At 49.2% G+C, this 16833-nt stretch overlaps 1 protein-coding gene across 1 annotated transcript in view; it reads right to left on the bottom strand.

Moving 5' to 3' along the window:
* Positions 1-214: 214 nt before the first annotated feature.
* The window catches only part of LOC138740774 (EH domain-binding protein 1-like), a 381602-nt gene continuing 364983 nt past the window's right edge, over positions 215-16833 (bottom strand). The window contains exons 15-19 of the mRNA XM_069893852.1: positions 15449-15569; positions 8971-9070; positions 8022-8095; positions 7059-7173; positions 215-2565 (exon numbers count right to left, since the gene is read on the bottom strand). Coding sequence (XP_069749953.1) covers positions 2478-2565; positions 7059-7173; positions 8022-8095; positions 8971-9070; positions 15449-15569 — 498 coding nt within the window. The 3' untranslated portion in view covers positions 215-2477. The remainder of the gene's footprint in view (positions 2566-7058; positions 7174-8021; positions 8096-8970; positions 9071-15448; positions 15570-16833) is intronic.

The following is a 16833-nucleotide window of genomic DNA, read 5'->3' as shown; positions in this document are numbered from 1 at the left end:
CTCCTAAGGCCTAATTGAGGGGAAGCCTGTTTGGTCGGCTGCAGCATCCAGCCGGGCAATCAATCCTGCAGTTTTTTTTCAGGCAGTGGGGACAGGGTACCCATGTGAGGCGAGATCTCAATGGTGAGTGAACAACAGTGAGCGAGTTGCATGGGCCCCTTAACCATTCATCCGACAGTGGGGCTCAGTCAAAGAACGCTCTGCAGGCACTTGCTATCTTTGGCATGGCTTTAATTCCAAACAGTATAAATCACAAATAGTGCAACATCAAAAGGGAACATCACCCAAAGCAAACCCCTGGCACATCGCCTGCCAAAAATGAGGTCCTTGGCTTGGGGCTTCTTCGTTCAACCTCTTCATCAAGCCCATGTGCTTACGAGATAGGCCACCCTGTCATGCGCTCGTGAGCTCCCGAGATACCCATGTGCTCATCCCCAGCAAAGCTGAGACAGGGAAGACACAGGGCCAAGGGCAACCTTTCCCCATCCCCATTGTTGGAAGGGGAAAGGCAGATTTTATTTTGCTGGGAAGGGGAATTACAGGTGACGGGGTGGGGGGGGGTGGACGAAAAGGTGGGTGGAGTTGAGACTACATCAGTCACAATCTCATTGAGTGGCCACTCCCACTTCTTGTGTTTTTAAGTTTGGACACATCGTTAACCATCCAAGTTGCCGCGCGTGGCAGAAGTTGCTCTGCCTGGGATCGGGAGCCTCGCGAGGCAGTGAGCGCAGCTCAAGAGTGCAGTGCCAACCCTCCCCTCTCTTTCCCGTTGCCTCAGAAAGGTATTGAAGGACCTCTCCCCTACCGAGTCCACCCCCTCCTCCTGTCGGGGAGCAGGATCAGAGGGTGCACCCAGCGGCAGCCATCAAGCTCCAGAATGAGCCCCCAGCCCCCACCATCATCTTTCCCTTTGCTTGATCTTCCGCTGCCCCACGACGCAGGATGTCTTTCCCCGAACAAGCAGAGGACCCTTCCGGGGATGGTGGAAAGGATGACTCCCTTTGCCCTCCCCCCCACCCCCACAGGAGGCAGAGCTTCACTGGCCAGGGAGACTAGGTTGCCCGAGGCAACCACAGACCCTTCTGTCCTCAGAGATCTGCCAGTTATATGAACCCATTACAATCACACCCAACGTTCCTTACAACAACCCCCCACCCACCCCACAAAGAAACTTCTTCAGCCAGATCGTCAGGTATGTTTAAGGCAGAGATAGGCAGGTGGCTGAATAGACAGTGCATCAACATTGAAGAGGAGAAAGCAGGGGAGTGGGAGAATGGATCAGCTCACAATGGAATGGCAGAGCAGGCTCGACAGGCCGACACAGAAGGGAAAGGAGAGAAAGACACCCACCCTGCACCTCTTTGGGATGCTGGGATGCAGGGGGTGGGGTGGGGAAATCAAGGGTCATCAGGAAAGAAATCAGCTGAACAGCGTTCCGCAGCCTGCTGAGCTCGAGAAATAACGCCGCTGTTGGAGACTTCGATTTCCAACCTGCGCTGCTGGCTGTGTGGAGTTTTCAGGTTCTCCTCCACCACCCCCCCACCCCAGTGTCCCAGCTTCGTCTGGTATCTGAAGGGGAGGGGAGGGGCTGAAGGGTAGTTCTCCGCTGTCAATGTGTTTGGGTGGGGGGGGGGGTGAGTGTACAATGGGGTCGGTGGATGGTCAGCAGGGATTCAGGCCTAAGGGCCTGTGTCCGCGTGGTATCTTTCCACGGCCCTGCTTTTTGCTCCTCTGAATGACCCAGGGTCAGACAGATCTCAACGACGCCAGATGTTCCTTGATCATTCCACATCCTTCTTTCATACAGAGGACGATGAGCCGTTCTCCGATCTGTGGAGGGACCACCGACGGTCTGAGCGTGTGGAGGGCGGGGAACTCGCGGCTCCTTCTCTCCCAAGCTTCATGGAGGCTCAGTCATTGACAGCAGGAAATATAGACATCCATGTATTAGAGGGATTTTTCAGTGGGATGGGGAGGGGAGGAACAAGGAGGTCAACCAGTGTTCGTAAAGGATAGCAGAGACTGGAAGGGCCAAATGGCCACCCCTGTTCTGACTGTCATACCTCTGAGGTGTTTTATTGCATTGAAGGTTGGGGGGTGGTTATTGAAAGGGAAAGCAAACTGCAGGTGAGGAAGGAGGGGGAGGGGTTGGGAAATGGAGCAGACCCTTGGAATCAGCATCCACGCCGGAGAACGCTGACCTTGTCGGGGTGCGCATGGGATTCTGGGGCAGGTTGTGGTTCAGGCCTCTGGGCAAGGTAGCCTCCACCCCGCCCTTCAACCTGTCACACGCCAATCCCCAACCACGCAGGTCCTGGGGTTGAGGGCAAAAAAGAGCAGGACAAGGTCCAGCAGAGAAACGTCTGGGGTGGCCACGGGAAGCGACTTAGGTTCAATGGCGAGCTGGGCGGACAGACAAGCAGTAAGCTCTTCCTGCCAGCTGCCTCTCTCTCTCTGTTCCTCCCTCTGGCCTTCGTTCAGTTCACCACGCACTTCTCTCGCCTGCTACACCTTCGCCGCTGATGCTCTAGCCCTCTCTCCAACCGGGCATCCTCCTCCTCAGCACTATCATGGGCGGGGAGAGAGAGAGAAAACAACTGTCATCACCGCTCAGAGCAATCATGGCTGCAGTTAGTACGCGCGGGGAAGGACTGAATGAATGATAGAACACTGCAGCCCAGAAAACAGGCCATTTGGCCTATCTAGTCTGTGCCAACCATTATTTTGCTAGTCCCATTGATCTGCTCCCATTCCATGTATCTATCCAATTTATTCTTAAAATGTAAGATCAAGTCACTACATCGGATGGCAGCTCGTTCCACACTCCTGCCCTTCTCTGAGTGAAGAACTTCCCCCTAAACCTTTCCCCCTTCATCTTAAAACTATGACCCCTTGTATTTATTTCTCCCAATCTAAGAGGTAAAAGCCTATTCGCATTCACTCTCTGCACCTCTCATAATCTTGTAAACCTCAATCAAATCTCCCCTCATTCTTCTTCACTCCAAGGAATAAAGTCCTGACCTGTTTAATCTTTCCCTGTAACTCAACTCCTGAAGACCCGGCAACATCCCAGTAAATCTTCTTTGCCCTCTTTCTATCTTACTGATATCCTTCCTGTAGTTTGGTGCTCAGATCTACACACAATATTCCAGATGTGGCCTCACCAATGTCTTAAACAATGTCAACATAACATCCTAGACTCAATACTTTGATTTATAAAGGCAAAGATGCCAAAAACATTCTTTACAACCTTGTCCACCTGTGACACCACTTTCAGGGAATTAGGTATCCTTATTCCCAGATCTCTTTGTTCCTCCGCACTCCTTAGTGCCTGACCATTTACTGTGCAAGTCCTACCTTGGTTTGTCCTTCCAAAATGCATCACCTCACACTTGTCTGCATTCAATTCCATCTGCCATTTTCTGGCCCAGTTTTTCAGTTGGTCAAGATCCCTCCCCATGCTTTGAAAGCCTTCCTCGCTGTCCACAACTCCTCCAATCTTAGTGTCATCAGCAAACTTGCTGGTCCATTTTCCCACATTATCATCCAGATCATTGATATAGACAACAAACAACAATGGTCCCAGCACCAATCCCTGAGGCACCCCACTCGTCACAGGCCTCCGCCACTCTGTCTTCTCCGATTCAGCTAATTTCAAATCCAGTTTACAACCTCTCCATGAATATGGAGAGCCTTCTGAACTAACCTCCCACGTTGGATCTGGTCATAGGCCTCACTAAAGTCCATGTATACAACATCCACACCCTTTCCTTCATCTACTTTCTTGGTAACCTCCTCAAAAAAAAAATTCCAATATTCGTTAAACACAATCTACCACATACAAAGACATGTTGAATGTCTTTACTCACCCCTTGGCCATCCAAATACTTGTATATCTGATCCCTCAGAACACCCTCCAATAATTTACCCACTACTGATGTCAGGCTCGCCGGCCTGTAATTTCCTGGTTTACTTTTGGAGATTTTTTTTTAAACAACAGAACAACATGAGCTACCCTCCAATTCTCTGCACCTCACCAGTGGCTCCGGATGTTTTAAATATTTCTGCCAGGGGCCCTGCAATTTCTCCACTAGCTTCCCTCAAGGTCTGAGGGAATATCATGCCAGGCTCAGGGGATTTATCGACCTTCATTAGCTGGAAGATAGCAAGCATTTCCTCCTCTTTAATTTCTGAATGTTCCATGCACTACAGTTTGTTTCTTCTTTATACCAGTTTCCTGAGTAAATACTGATGCAAAAAAACACCCCATCTCCTTAGGCTTCACACATAGACGACAACTCTGATGTTCTAAAGGACCAATTTTATCCCCTACTATCCTTTTACTCTTAACGTACTTGTAGAAACCCTTTGGGTTTACCCTCACATTATCTGCCAAAGCAACCTCATGTCTTCTTTTTGCCTTCCTGATTTCCTTCTTAAGCAGCCTCCTTTGAAGAAGACCGCAGAGCCCACCTCACTGACAAAAGGCAAAGGAGGAAAAACCCAACACCCAACCCCAACCAACCAATTTTCCCTTGCAACCGCTGCAATCGTGTCTGCCTGTCCCGCATCGGACTGGTCAGCCACAAACGAGCCTGCAGCTGACGTGGACTTTTTACCCCCTCCATAAATCTTCGTCCGCGAAGCCAAGCCAAAGAAGATTTTCTTACATTTCCTATACTCTTCTAGTACCTCATTTGCTCCTTGTTGCCCATACCTGCTATACACCCCTCTCTCCTTCTTAACTAAATCACCAATATCCCTCAGAAACCAAGGTTCCTTATGCCTGTTAACTTTGCCTTTAATCCTGACAGGAACATGCAAACTCTGCACTCTCAAAATTTCCCCTTTGAAGGCCTTCCTCTTACTGAGCGCATCCTTGACAGAAAACAACTGATCCCAACCCACTCTTCCTAGATCCTTTCTCATTTCCACAAAATTGGCCTTTCTCCAATTTAGAATCTCAACTCAAAGTCCAGGCCTATCCTTATCCATAATTAACTTGAAACTAATTACATTATGGTCACTGGACCCAAAATGTTTGTCGACACATATCCTAACACCTGACCTGACTGGTTCCCTATAGGAGATCAAGTATTTCATCCTCTATATATTGATTTTGAAAACTTTTCTGAACATATTTGACAGACTCCAAGCCACCCAGCCCTTTTACAGTATGAGAGTCCCAGTTAAAATCTCCCCCGATCACAATGTTCTGTTTCTATTGGCCTGCTCTCTCCCTACAGATTTGCTGCTCCAATTCTCTGACTACTGGGCAATCTATAATACAAAACCCATCAGTGTGGTCACCCCTTTCCCGTTCCTCAGCTCCACCCATATGGCCTCTGTAGATGAGTCATCTGGGCACTCTAGTCTAAACTCAGCTGTAACTGGAAATGCCCCTCCTCCCCCTTTCATCCCTCCCCCTCTGTCACGTCTGAAACAAAATGGGAGCCTGGAACATTGAGCTGCCCCTCCTGCAACCAAGTCTCATTAATAGCAATAATCTGGAGTTTTTCCTGCCCTCCTTACCAGGCAGTGATGCCACCGGACAGAATGCTCTCCACGATCCACCTGTAGAAGTTTTTGAGATTCTTTGGTTGACGTACCCAATCTCCTCACAAAGTAGACCAACTGGCGAGCCTTCTTCGTGACTGAATCCACACGGAGTCCCCAGGGCAGATCTTCAGAGATGTTGACACTCATAGATTTGAGGTTCTTGGCCCTCTCCATTGCCGACCCCTTGAAGAGGACTGGGTTACGTCCCCCTAATTTCCTCCTGAAGATGGCTCTTTCTCCACAGTCCTGAATGAACCTCACCACTGCACTCTCATGCTGCCCTTGCTATGTACAAGTTAGTCTTTTAACACGATGCCATTATGCTGCCATCTGTACCACTGTGCACGCTGTTGAATTGCTGGATTAACATTTTGCAGGAGCACCACTGAGAGGGTCCCGCCCGGCTGCATCACCACATGGGCCGGTAGCAGCAAAGCATCAGACCGGAGATTCATATAGAGCATCGTTGAATACTGGGGCCTCCCTTTCACCATTTGGTTGACATGATGGTGGCCGGTAACCTCGCCCGCCTCATTCTTCTCAGGAAGTGCAGTTGCTGTTCCGCCTTCCTGTCGAGCTCCATATACAGTGTAGAAACTGGACTGTCAGTCCCTACTGATCAAAATTACTCACTGATGCCAGTCCTATCTGTCCTTGTTATGGCCCCACATCCCTCTAAAACTCCTATCTGTCTGAATGTTCCTTAAACGTGCCTTAACCACCTCCTCTGGCAGCCTACTCTTTCTCAGGAGGTTGAGGAGGGCAAGGTTACTGGCCCCCATTTTGACCAACATTTTACAGCAGAGGGTCCTGTCCGGCTGTATCACTGTGAGGGACGGTAGCTGAAAAGCATCGGACCAGAAGTCAGACCCAGAGTGAATCTCCCTCCACATGATCCCATCACACACTCCTGGGGTCAGGCACAGAGTGAAGCTCCCTCCGCACCATCCCATTGCACTCTCCAGGGGTCAGACACAGAGCGAAGCTCCCTCCGCACCGTCCCATCTCACTCTCCCAGGGTCAGACACAGAGGGAAGCTCCCTCCGCACCATCCCATCAATGCTCCTGAACGCTGAACTTCCCCCCGGGAGTATTGCTTAAATCAGGCTCAAATCAGAACTCATTTTCCATCCAGCGCCCTGCATCTTTGACCTACTACATCAGGAAGGAGGCACAGGAGCATCGAAATCAGGGCCGGCAGTCTGGGGAATGGCTTCTCCCTGCAGGTTGTGAGTTAGATGAACAGTATCTGTTCCGAGCAAGTATTTATTTGAATCATTTATGTGCTGAGTATTGTCGGTTCGTGTGCACACTGTGGTCTAGAGAAATGCTGTTTTATCTGGAGTTTCATGACCTGAACTTGAAGCAAATCTCTCTCATAGTGCCAGGTGGACCTGAACTTGAACCTCAGACGTAACCGAAGAGGGCAAGGGGGATGTAAGTGAGGCACTTTCTGCAGGCATTCCCCCCCACCCCACCAAGGATCCTGCTCCACTTACAACCTCTCCTTCGCATCGAGGTCCTGCACCAGACAGTCCCGTTGATTGACCAGGGAAACCAGCTCCTCCAGTAACAGGTGCTCCCTGCGCTGCTGGGCATCCGTCTTCTTCCAGTCTGGGGGGGAAAGAATGTCAGAAGGAAACACCTGGGGGGGGGGGGGGAGGGGTGGGGATGGGGGTTCCAGGCACTGGCGCCGGCTGGCCGAAGGGGGTACCAGGTATCGGAACCGGGACGTGATCGGGTCGGAAGTTCCGGTTGCCGACGCTTTGGAGCTTGGGTAGTTGAGGCAGGGCTGGAACTGAATCCATGGATGTTTGGTCTCTCCGAAAGTGGGGAACTCTCTTTTGCTTCCCTGACAGTAAAGGGCACCAGGCAATACCCGCTGAGGGCAAATCTATCTGCCTTAAGGTAGGCTGAAGGAAATTTCGCGCAGTGTGGAGAGGCAGACGCGGACTGGATCGGAATATGAGGCAAGAGCTTTTCTCTCTGGGGTGAAGCAGGACGACAGGAGACTTAATAGAGATTCTGAGAGGAGTAGGTAAGGTGACAGCCCAGCGCCTTTCTCCCCCAGGCAGGAATGGCGGATACCTGTAAAAAGTGAAGGGCAGGAAGTTTAGGGGAGACGACAGGGGTACGTTATTTTTTAACCAGGGAGATGCGAATGCCTGGAATGCCTTGCTGGGGATGGTGGTGGAGGCTGGAACATTGTGGGCATTTAAGAGACTCTTAGATGGGTATGAATATGTAGGTCGGCACAACATCGAGGGCCGAAGGGCCTGTATGTGCTGCAAGGTTTGAAGCTCCCATCGACATGACAATAAAGGAAACTTGAGAAAAAGAGAGGAGAGAAAATTATCTCAACCTGTTGGTAATTGGGGGTGGCTGGTGGACAGCACGGATAAGATGGGCCGATGACACCCCGCAGTCACTGCGGTGATGGAAGGAAGGAGGGGCTTGATTACCTTCGATGGCCATCATGGCTCGCAGCTCCCGGTTCAGCAACTCAAACTTCCGCTCGAGATCCTGCTCCTCCTCTCTATGTGGACATAGGAGCAGAGGTCAGTCTGGTAGGTAGGGAGAGGACACCGAGCAGGATTGGCTGGAGGTGAGGTAGAACTTCCTTCACTAGGGGAAGCACATCCAAGTTGCAAAACAAATAGTGAGCAAACGTGGACAGAACTGTTCGAGATGGGGAAGGTCCAAGTTCAGGAGCATTGGTGGGACGGGGAGAAGGGACCTTCACTTTGGCTCTGACCCTGGGATTGTCTGATGACATGGTGCGGAGGGAGCTTCACTCAGTGTCTGACCATGGGAGTGTGTGATGGGACGGAGAGGAGGAAGCTTCACTCTGTGTCTGACCCCGGGAGTGTGTGATGGGATGGAGAGGAGGCAGCTTCACTGTGTCTGACCCCGGGAGTGTGTGATGGGACAGAGAGGAGGGAGTTTCCCTCTGGGTCTGACCCCGGGAGAGTGTGATGGAACCGTGCAGCGGGAGCTTCACTCTGTGTTAGACGCCAGGAGTATGTGATGGGACGATGTGGAGGGAGCTTCACTCTGTGTCTGACCCCGGGAGTGTGTGATGGGACGGTGCGGAGGGACCTTCACTTTGTGTTTGACCCCGAGAGTGTGTGATGGGATGGGGCGAACTGACCTTCGCACTGTGTCTGACCCCGGGTGTGCGTGATGGGACGGAGAGGACGGAGCTTCACTCTGGGTCTGACCCTGGGAGAGTGTGATGGGACCGTGCAGAGGGAGCTTCACAGTGGGTCTGATCCCAGGAGTGTGTGATGGGACGGTGGGTGATCCCAAGATGTACCACTGCCCCATCCACATGTTGGTGCATATTGGCAATGCAGCCCAGCACAAGCACCCACCCCAGCATGCAGCCAGCAAGCTGACCAATGCACTCACAGCAGCTGCAGCTGGTCCTGTCGGCGGATCAGCGCGTTCTTCTTGTTCACCAGAATGAACCACTCCTGGATCAAGACTTCCTCCTCCATCCTGCTGGTTCCTGAAATAATCCAGTGTCATTATCCAAAGCCCACCTTCCGTCCAGGAGCCAACCTTCAAACCTCGGGGGATGCAGGCGGTGAAACCTCGCAGGCTTGCTGAGTGCCCCGCAGTTCCACAGAGTGAAGTTCCCTCTGCTCCGTCCTGACATGCGCAGTTCCACCCGTGCGCTCCGCCTCTCAGTTCTAGAGATCATGGGTGTGCCTCCTTCCCTTCCTCTAGGTGTAGCTTTTATGTTCTCCGTGACCCCTCTCCCCCCACCAATCCATCTCATCCATCCAATCAAGGCACTCCCACACTCTAGAGTCTAGAACGGGTGGTTTCTTGTCACGTAAAGGCAGCCCACACCGTAATAAAGCAAACAGCAGAAGCCAGCAGGAACAATTAACCCTGGAAATGATAGTGGGAATGAGAAGTGATCAGGAAAGAGTTTAGTAACTCGTTCTCTGCACTGAACCCCACTCAAAGTATCGGAGTGTTCGTCGCACTTTTATGCACCTGTGGGCAGGGGTCTGCATGAGACTCTTACAAGTTTCATTCACTTAGCAAATTTTACAGTAACTTGCTCCCCCGTGGAGTTGAGAGATGTCTGGGACATGTCAGAGGGTCCTTTACTTAAGGTGCATTGACCTTCTTGTGGAGTTGGCTACTATCTCAGCACGGCACAGAGAAGGCCATGTTAAGAAAGCAATTATATTCCCACCATCTTGCAAGCAGCTACTCGTAAAGCTTATTCTTTAACTTATTCTTTCAGACTTCAGTTCAATGGAGGCATCTCTTGCGACTGCTCCCCATCGATCCCTCAAGGTTGCCAAGAAGGTAATTAAGGTGTACGGTGAGCTGGCCTTCATTAGTCGGGGAGGGGTGCGCTGAGGGATCGAGTTCAGGAACCACAATGTAATGTTGCAACTCCATAAAACTCCGGCAGGTCCGCACCTGGGAGTACTGTGTTTGGTTCTAGCCGCCTTGTGGCGGGAAGGAGGTGGAAGCTGTGGAGAGGGTGCAGAGGAGATTCACCAGGAGGTTGCCCGGATGAGGAGAATATGTCTTATGAGGCAAGGTTGACAGAGCTGGGGCTGGAGTGGAGGATGAGAGCCGAATTAATCGAGTTGTACAAGATGCAAGGGGGCATAGAGAGAGAGGGTGGACAGCCTGGGGGTGAGACTGGCAAACATAGGAACATAGGAAGTATGTGGAGAGGCCCATCGAGCCTGCTCCCCAATTCAATACCATCATGGCTGATCTAATTTATGAGCTAACTCCACCAACCTGCCTTCTCCCCATATCCCCTAATTCCTCTATCCGAATTTTAAATACATTTAATGAGGCAGCTTCAACCACTTCCCTGGTTAGAAAATTCCAAACATTCACTACTCTCTGGGAAAAACTATTTTTCCTCATCTCTGTCCTAAATCTACTCCCCCGAATCTTGAGACTGTGTCCTCTCATTTTAGTTTCCCCGGCCAGCTCAAAAAACCTTCCTACATCTATCCTATCCATACCCTTCATAATCTTATATGTTTCTATAAGATCTCCTTTCATTCTTCTGAACTCGAGCGAATGCAATCCTAGACGATTTAATCTTTCATCATAAGTCAACCCCTTCATCCCAGGGATCAACCTAGTAAACCTCCTCTGGACCGTCTCCAAAGCCAGTAAATCCTTCCTCAAATATGGAGACCAGAACTGGACACAGTACTCCAGGTGCGGTCTCACCAGTACCTTATACAGTTGCAACATTACCTCCCTACTCCTGAATTCAATTCCTCTAGCGATGAATGCTAACATTCCATTTGCCTTCTTAATAACCTGCTGCACCTGCAACCTAACTTTTTGTGATTCATGCACAAGCACTCCCAAGTCCCTCTCCATAATAGCATGCAGTAGTTTTTCACCCTTTAAATAATATTCAGCTATTTTATTTTTCTTGCCAAAGTGGATAACCTCACACTTACTAACATTGTACTCCATCTGCCAGACCTTTGCCCACTCATCCAGCTTAACTATATCCCTCTGCAGACTCTCCACATCCTCATTAAATTTGCTCTTCCACTCAATTTGGTGTCATCCGCAAACTTGGCTACACCACATTTTGTCCCCTCCTCCAAGTCATCAATGTAAATGATGAACAGTTGTGGGCCTAACACTGACCCCTGCAGCACCCCACTTACCACTCTCTGCCAACCTGAAAAACTCCCATTTATCCCGACTCTTTGCCTCCTGTCAGACAACCAATCCAGGCCAATATACTTCCCCGGACTCCACTTTCCTGTAACTTACTGATAAGTCTCGTGCGGCACCTTATCAAACGCTTTCTGGAAATCCAAATATACAACATCAACCTGTTCCCCTCTATCCACCGCACCCATTATATCCTCAAAGAATCCTAACAATTTCTAAAACCATGCTACATCTGCCTGATTGAACCCTTATGTTCCATAAGTTTCACTATTTCATCTTTAATGACGGCTTCAAGCATTTTTCCAACTACAGACGTCAAGCTAATTGGCCGATAATTTCCAGTCTTCTGCTTACATCCCTTCTTAAAAAGTGGCGTGACATTTGCTGTCTTCCAGTCTGCCGGGACCTGCCCAGAATCCAAGGAATTTTGGTATATGACCACCAATGCATCAACTATAACTTCAGAACCCTTGGATGCATATCATCAGGACCAGGTGATTTGTCTGGCTTTAGTCCCATTAGTTTTTCCATCACTACTTCCTTTGTAACAACTATTTTATCAAGGCCCTCCCCAACATTCGCATCCTTAACTCCGCACTTGGGCATGCTGGACGTGTCTTCCACCGTGAAGATTGACACAAAATATTTGTTTAATGCCTCGGCCATTTCCTCACTTTTTGCTACCAGTTTTCCTTTCTCATCCTCTAAGGGTCCTATGTTAACTCTGGCCACCCTCTTCCGTTTTATATATTTATAAAATTTTTTGCTTTCTGTTTTTATATTTTGTGCCAATTTACTTTCATAATCGTTTTTCCCATTTCTTATTACCCGCTTTGTAACCCTTGTTGTCTCTTAAAGTTTTCCCAATCTTCCAGTTTCCCACTGCTCTTTGCAGCTTTGTACACCTGCGCCTTCAATTTTATACTCTCCTTTATTTCCTTTGTTAACCACGGTTGATTTTTCCCTCTCTTGCTGCCCTTTTTCCTGACCAGAATATATTTTTGTTGAGCATTACAAAATATTTCTTTGAAAATCTTCCACTGTTCCTCAACTGTTTCACCAATTAGCCTGTGCTCACAGTCCACTCTGCCCAATTCTTCCCTCATCCTATGGTAGTCACCCCTGTTTAAGGATAATATATTAGTTTTAGATCTAACTATTTCCCCTTCCATCTGAATGAGAAATTCAATCATACTATGATCGCTATTTCCCAGATGGTCTCTGACTATTACATCATTTACCCTACCCATCTCATTGCACAACACTAGATCCAGGAGAGCATTTTCTCTTGTGGGTTCCTTAACATGCTGCTCAAGAAAGCTATCGCGGATGCATTCTATGAAGTCCTCTTCTAGACTCCCACACCAACTTGATTTTCCCAATCTATGTGGAAGTTAAAGTCCCCCATGACTACTGCCGTATCATTAATATCTCTCTATTTATTTCCTGTGCCACTAAACTATTGTTATTTGGTGGGCGATAGATAACACCCACCAATAATTTTTTCCCTTTATTATTCTTTATCTCTACCCAAATGGACTCAACATTATGCTCTTTAGATCTTATATCATTCCTCACTACTACCTGGAGCTCTTCTTTGATTAAGAGTGCAACTCCACCTCCCTTACCATCCTGTCTATCTCTTTGCACCACCTGATACCCTTGAAAATTTAATTCCCATTTAGGGTCACCTTGTAGCCATGTTTCCGTGATGGCTACCAAATCATAGGCATGGGTACCGATTTGCGCCTCAAGTTCACTAACCTTATTTCTAATACTGCGGGCATTCAGATAAAGTGCCCTTATGCGCTTTGCCCTTTTAATATCTAGTGACTTCTGTAACCTTTTCTTTTGATTTTTCTGCCCACTATTTTTCTTTGTAATTCTCTTAACACTATCATTGACCCGAAAACTCACTGCACCATCTGATTTTTTACTTTCTCCTCCCACCATTACTTTTCCTATTTTACTTTTCCTGGCCATTACTTTATCTTCCCTACCCTTTTCCCCATCACTCTGGTTCCCATACCCCTGCCAAATTAGTTTAAACCTTGCCCCACTGCTGTACCAAACATACTTGCCAAAATGTTGACATCTTTTAGATTTAGGTGCAACCCATCTCTCTTGTAAAGATCATGCCTTCCCCAAAAGAGATCCCAATGATCCAAGAAGCCAAATCCTTGCCTTGTACACCAGCACCTCAGCCACAAGTTCATTTTCCTTATCCTTACATTCTTTTCATCACTTGGATTTGGTACAGGTAGTAATCCCGAGATCACCACCCTAGCGTTCCTGTCTTTCAGCTTTCGTCCCAAGTCACTGTAATCCCTTTTCATTACCTCCTCCCTTTTCTTGTCAATGTCGTTTGTACCCACATGTACCAAGATATCAGGCTGCTCTCCCTCTCTTCTCAGAATATTTTGGACCCGATTTGTGATATCTCGTACCCAAAACACCAGAGGATGAGGGGAGGCATCAGGGATAATTATTATTTATTTTCTTTTTAACCACAGAGAACAGTCCCTGGAATCCATTGCCGGGGTTGATGCATTCAAAAGACTTGGATGTAAGAGAAACAGAGGGTTACAGACATGAGGTAGAGAGTTGGGTAGGTTTATACAGGTCGATATGACATCAGGGGCCGAAGGGTCTGTACTGTGCTGCAAGGTCCTGTTTGGACATGAAACCCATTCGTGACAGGCAGAATTAAAGCAAAGGACCCCATGGTCGGCCCACACCATCACACCAGTGTTCAAAGGTGCCATTGTACGCTTTGCCCTGTGGGTTCGCGGTTCTCCCCCCACCTTCCGATGACAGATGGTGGACAGTAAGTCAACACATATTTGAGCACCGCAGGCACGTGGGCTGGTGTCACTTAAATTATATTAAGATGTCACAGGAGAAAAATAAGGGCAATTTTAAAGAAAAACACCAGAAGTGAAAAAATAATTCAAGATCTGAACAAATGTTGGCCGCGCGGTGGGAAAGCGGGCCAAGGTTTGGTGGCCCTGCAGCAGTTATGGATTGGGCGATGACATGACCATAAGTAGGCCATTTGGCGATCCGTCAATCAAATTCCTGGGGGAACAGGGGTGGGGGGGGGGGGCCAACATCTCTGAGATTTGGTGCGTAAGCAAACCTCTACCGGTGGAGAGCATCACTGCCCAGGACAGACAGACACTGACTCCCACTTTGACTTCCCGGTCCTGGGCGAAACAACCTTGCCACATCTTTCACCATTCGGAACACTTCTGAGGCTCCCTCCCCCCCATCATTCTGAACTCCATCCTCAGAGAAGGTTCACCGGATCGATTCTCGGGAGCAAGAGAAGAGGAGCCCAGCTCATCGGAGTTTACACTTGGGGAGGTCAGATGTGAGGGGGTGGCGTGCCACTTAATAGGGCCATGGCAGCACTTGAGGCTGTAAAAAGCACTGGTGAGGCCTTGGAGTACAGCGGACAGTTTCAGTCTCCTTATTTAAGCAGGGATGCGCTGATCTTTGGAGGAGATTTACAAGAATCATTCCCCAAATGAAGGGATGAGCAGATGAGGAATATTTGACAGCTCTTGGACTGTTCAGAAGAATGAGGGGGGGAAGCATTTTGAACGTTGAAAGGCCTGGATAGCGTAGGCATGGCAAAGTTGTTTCGCACGGTAGGGGAGTCTGGGACAACTTCAGGATTGAAGAGAGCCCATTTAAAATAGAGGTGCGGAGGAATTTCTTTAGCCAGAGTGTGGTGAAGCCCTGGAATTTGCTGCCACGGGCGGCTGTGGAGGCCAGGTCGTTGGGTGTGTTGAAGGCAGAGGTTGATAGCGATCTGAATAGTCAGGGTGTCGAGGGTTATGGGCCTGTGGGGAACGAATCAGCTCACGATGGACTCTTTTATCCTATCCCTCCAGATACAAATGTTAACATTGCAGGGACGTTCTTCGGGCTGAGGGGTTGAGGAACTATTCTTGAAGAAAGAGGTTCCAGAAGTCAGGTTTATTTACAATCTGCCTGAAGGTATCAGTGAGAAGAGATCGTGACCAGGATGGGTTGACGGGTGGTGGAATGTGTCACTCAGCCTAAACCCGACCCTAATATGTGGGTGAAGGGTGGAAGCATGGGGAGAATCAGAAGCAATCAGTGCAAGAAAGTAGTTAACGGACATCACGGAATCAACGGACCGAAGGGCCTCCCTCCCCTGTTCACTTACCAGATGCCATCAGGTGTCGCAGTTGCTTCTCGACCACGGCGGCCCGGGAGTCGATCTGCTTCTGTTCGCACTCCAGAGCGCCCATCTCGCTCAGCACGTACTGACTGATGTCTCGGAACCGCTGGGGACAGCAAGATACACATCATGTAGAAGCAGCCATAGGCAGGAAGGTGACACCAAGAGTCAGACCAGCCCACACCAGAACTGTACACCGGTGTTATACAGTGAAAGACCCATCCCCACCATTACTGTACCCCAGTGTGAAATAGCAACAGACCCATCCCCACCAGTACTGTACCCTGGTGTCATACAGACACATCCCCACCAGTACTGTATCCTGGTGTCATACAGACACATCCCCACCAGTACTGTATCCTGGTGTTATACAGACAGACACATCCCCACCAGTAGTGTACCCCAGTGTTATAAAGTGACAAACCCATCCCCACCAGTACTGAATCCCAGTGTTATATAGCGACAGACTCACCCCACCAGTACTGTAACCCAATGTCATACAGTGACAGACCCATCCCCACCAGTACTGTAGCCCGGTGTTATACAGTGACTGGCCCGTTCCCACCAGTATTGTACCCCAGTGTTATACAGTGACAGGCCCGACCTCAACAGAACTGTTTTTTTTCTTTGGCTTGGCTTCGCGGACAAACATTTATGGAGGGGTAAATGTACACGTCAGCTGCAGGCTCGTTTGTGGCTGACAAGTCCAATGCGGGACAGACACGGTTGCAAGGGAAAATTGGTTGGTTGGGGTTGGGTGTTTCCTCCTTTGTATTTTGTCAGTGAGGTGGGCTCTGCGGTCTTCTTCAAAGGAGGTTGCTGCCCGCTGAACTGTGAGGCGCCAAGATGCACAGTTTGAGGCGATATCAGCCCACTGGCGGTGGTCAATGTGGCAGGCACCAAGAGATTTCTTTAGGCAGTCCTTGTACCTCTTCTTTGGTGCACCTCTGTCACGGTGGCCAATGGAGAGCTCGCCATATAACACGATCTTGGGAAGGCGATGGTCCACCATTCTGGAGACGTGACCCACCCAGCGCAGTTTGATCTTCAGCAGCGTGGATTCAATGCTGTCGGCCTCTGCCATCTCGACTACTTCGATGTTGGAGATGAAGTCACTCCAATGAATGTTGAGGATGGACTGGAGACAACGCTGGTGGAAGCGTTCTAGGAGCCGTAGGTGATCCCGGTAAAGGACCCATGATTCGGAGCCGAACAGGAGTGTGGGTATGACAATGGCTCTGTATACGCTAATCTTTGTGAGGTTTTTCAGTTAGGTGTTTTTCCAGACTCTTTTGTTTAGTCTTCCAAAGGCGCTATTTGCCTTGCCGACTCTGTTGTCTATCTCGTTGACGATCCTTGCATCCGATGAA

The sequence above is a fragment of the Narcine bancroftii genome, chromosome 8 (genome assembly GCF_036971445.1).
Source record: "Narcine bancroftii isolate sNarBan1 chromosome 8, sNarBan1.hap1, whole genome shotgun sequence".
NCBI classification, from domain to species: domain Eukaryota; kingdom Metazoa; phylum Chordata; class Chondrichthyes; order Torpediniformes; family Narcinidae; genus Narcine; species Narcine bancroftii.
This window is presented reverse-complemented; position numbering and strand designations above follow the sequence as displayed.